This window comes from Crocuta crocuta, unplaced genomic scaffold, assembly GCF_008692635.1.
Source record: "Crocuta crocuta isolate KB4526 unplaced genomic scaffold, BGI_CrCroc_1.0 scaffold528, whole genome shotgun sequence".
NCBI classification, from domain to species: domain Eukaryota; kingdom Metazoa; phylum Chordata; class Mammalia; order Carnivora; family Hyaenidae; genus Crocuta; species Crocuta crocuta.
Genome location: NW_027530010.1, coordinates 1,282,348 through 1,284,347, shown reverse-complemented (window position 1 = coordinate 1,284,347; position 2,000 = coordinate 1,282,348). Strand labels below are relative to the sequence as shown.

General features: G+C 61.2%; 1 protein-coding gene across 2 annotated transcripts in view; it reads left to right on the top strand.

Moving 5' to 3' along the window:
- The window catches only part of ENTREP3 (endosomal transmembrane epsin interactor 3), a 5,477-nt gene extending 4,089 nt beyond the window's left edge, over positions 1-1,388 (top strand). For both annotated transcript variants that reach the window (XM_077764150.1, XM_077764149.1), the window contains exons 11-13: positions 157-225; positions 336-589; positions 676-1,388. In XM_077764150.1, coding sequence (XP_077620276.1) covers positions 157-225; positions 336-589; positions 676-849 — 497 coding nt within the window. In that variant the 3' untranslated portion in view covers positions 850-1,388. The remainder of the gene's footprint in view (positions 1-156; positions 226-335; positions 590-675) is intronic.
- The last annotated feature ends 612 nt before the right edge of the window (positions 1,389-2,000 follow it).

Genomic DNA, 2,000 nt, shown 5'->3' with positions numbered 1-2,000 from the left:
CACGAACGACACCACCTCAGTCCTTGGCCCCGCGGTTGAGGACGGGGCTTGGGGGCTGGGAAAGCTCCTGGGGGCTGGAGATCTCTCCCGGGAGGGCCGCGGGGCCGGTGGGCGCGTCCACTGGGCACTTCCACGCCTCCCGCATCTCCTCCGCAGCTGACTTCAGGGACCTTTATACCAAAGTGCTCGAGGAAGAAGCAGCTTCTGTTTCCTCTGCAGATACAGGTCAGCCTGTGGTTGGAGTCCAGGGGCCGGGAGGCAGGGCAGTGCTGCCTGGCCTTCTCTGCACCTCCCTTCTCTTCTCTCTTTTCTTCTCTCTCTCTCTCTCTCTCCAGGGCTCTGTTCGGAAGCCTGCCTCTTCCGTCTAGCCCGCTGCCCTTCTCCCAAGTTGCTACGCGCCCGCTCAGCCGAGAAACGGCGCCCCGTGCCCACCTTGCGAAAGGGCCCGCTGCCGTCGGGCCCTGCCCCTGCCCAGTCCCTGGGAGACCTGAAGAGCAGCTGGCCGGGCCGGGGCTTGGTCACTCGTTTCCTCCAGATGTCCAAGAAGGCCCCAGACCCCAGTGGCAGTGGGGCCCATGGGCTTAAGCAGGTAGGAGCCAGGGGGGTCTGGGAAGGTAACCCAGGACAGCCTGGGGCTTCAGGCTGAACCCATGGCCTCCCCCACGCCGCCTCCAGGTGCCCCGCAGCCCGTGGGGGCGGCCCGGCCGAGAGAGCCTCCACCTTCGCAGCTGCGGTGACCTGAGCTCCGGCTCCTCCCTGCGGCGCCTCCTGTCCGCCCGCCGCCTGGAGCGCGGAACCCGCCCCCACAGCCTCAGCCTCAACGGGGGCAGCCGGGAGACGGGGCTCTGACCCGGGCTTCTGGCTGCGCCCAGCACGTCCAGGTGAATGCTGGGGCCACGGCCCCGGCGCCCCACGCACTGGCGGACGCGGAAAGCCCGCTGAGCACCCCCCCCAGAAGCGTCCCTGTGCCTCCTGCCTCCGGGGGCTCCCGCTGCTTGTCTCTGCCCCCCTGCACCTGGGGGAGGGCTGCTGCTCCCCGCTGCATGGGCATTCAGGCTGTGGGGGGAGGCCTCGCTGGCAGCCCTGGAAGGGGAAGAGCGTCTTACCCCCCAGCATGAAAGAGCGCTCCTGACTGGACAGAGGCCCCAGGGCCAGGTGGCAGGCGTGTCCCAGCGCTTGCGCCCGGGCCGCGTGCCTGTGTAGCGGCTGGTGAGGCACCAAGAGTCCGAAAAATCTGGGGGACTCTCAGCTCTGCCGCCTCTAGCTGCATGACCTTGGGCAAGTTATTTAACCTCAATTGCCTGATCTGTAAAACATTGTGAAGATGAATGTTTGTAAAGCTTTTAATACACTAAATAAGCCTTCAATAAATTTCAACTTTCCCCTTCTCTTCTGGATCATTCTTGGTCACCCCCTGAAATTTGTTCTGGCATCCCTCGTAGTTAAAACTCTCTCAAGATGTTTATTTCCTGCTATCTGTGTCTCTGCTCCTTTTCATAGCAAAACGTTTTCTCTCTTCCTTCCCTCCACCTGAACACTCCAGTCACGCTTCACCCCCACCCCTCCCCAGGCACTGCTCGTGAAAAAGTGTTCAGTAGCCAAAAAGGTAGCAGACCCAGCGGCCATTCCTCTGCCCGCATGTCACTTGACCCTTAAGATACATTTAACCTGGATGATCAGCATCTTTCCTCTTGAATTTTGCCCTTTGAAGACATCGTGCTCTCCCATGTTTTCTCTCTACCCTTTCGATTTCCTTTGCCAGTTCCAACACCTCTGCTGAGCAGTGTAACGCTGGAGGACCCCGGACTCTCCCCTTGACCCTCTTCTGTTTTCTGCTGCAATAGCCACTACCAAAACCTATAGCTTTAAATACCATCTGCATGTCCCCGGAGGGCGCTCTCCTTGGTCTCTCCCAAGATCTCCAACCTCCGACTTGACACCTCTGCTCGGATGTGCAGCCGGGCTCTGGGGCTCCGCGTGGCCACAACTGAACCCCTGCA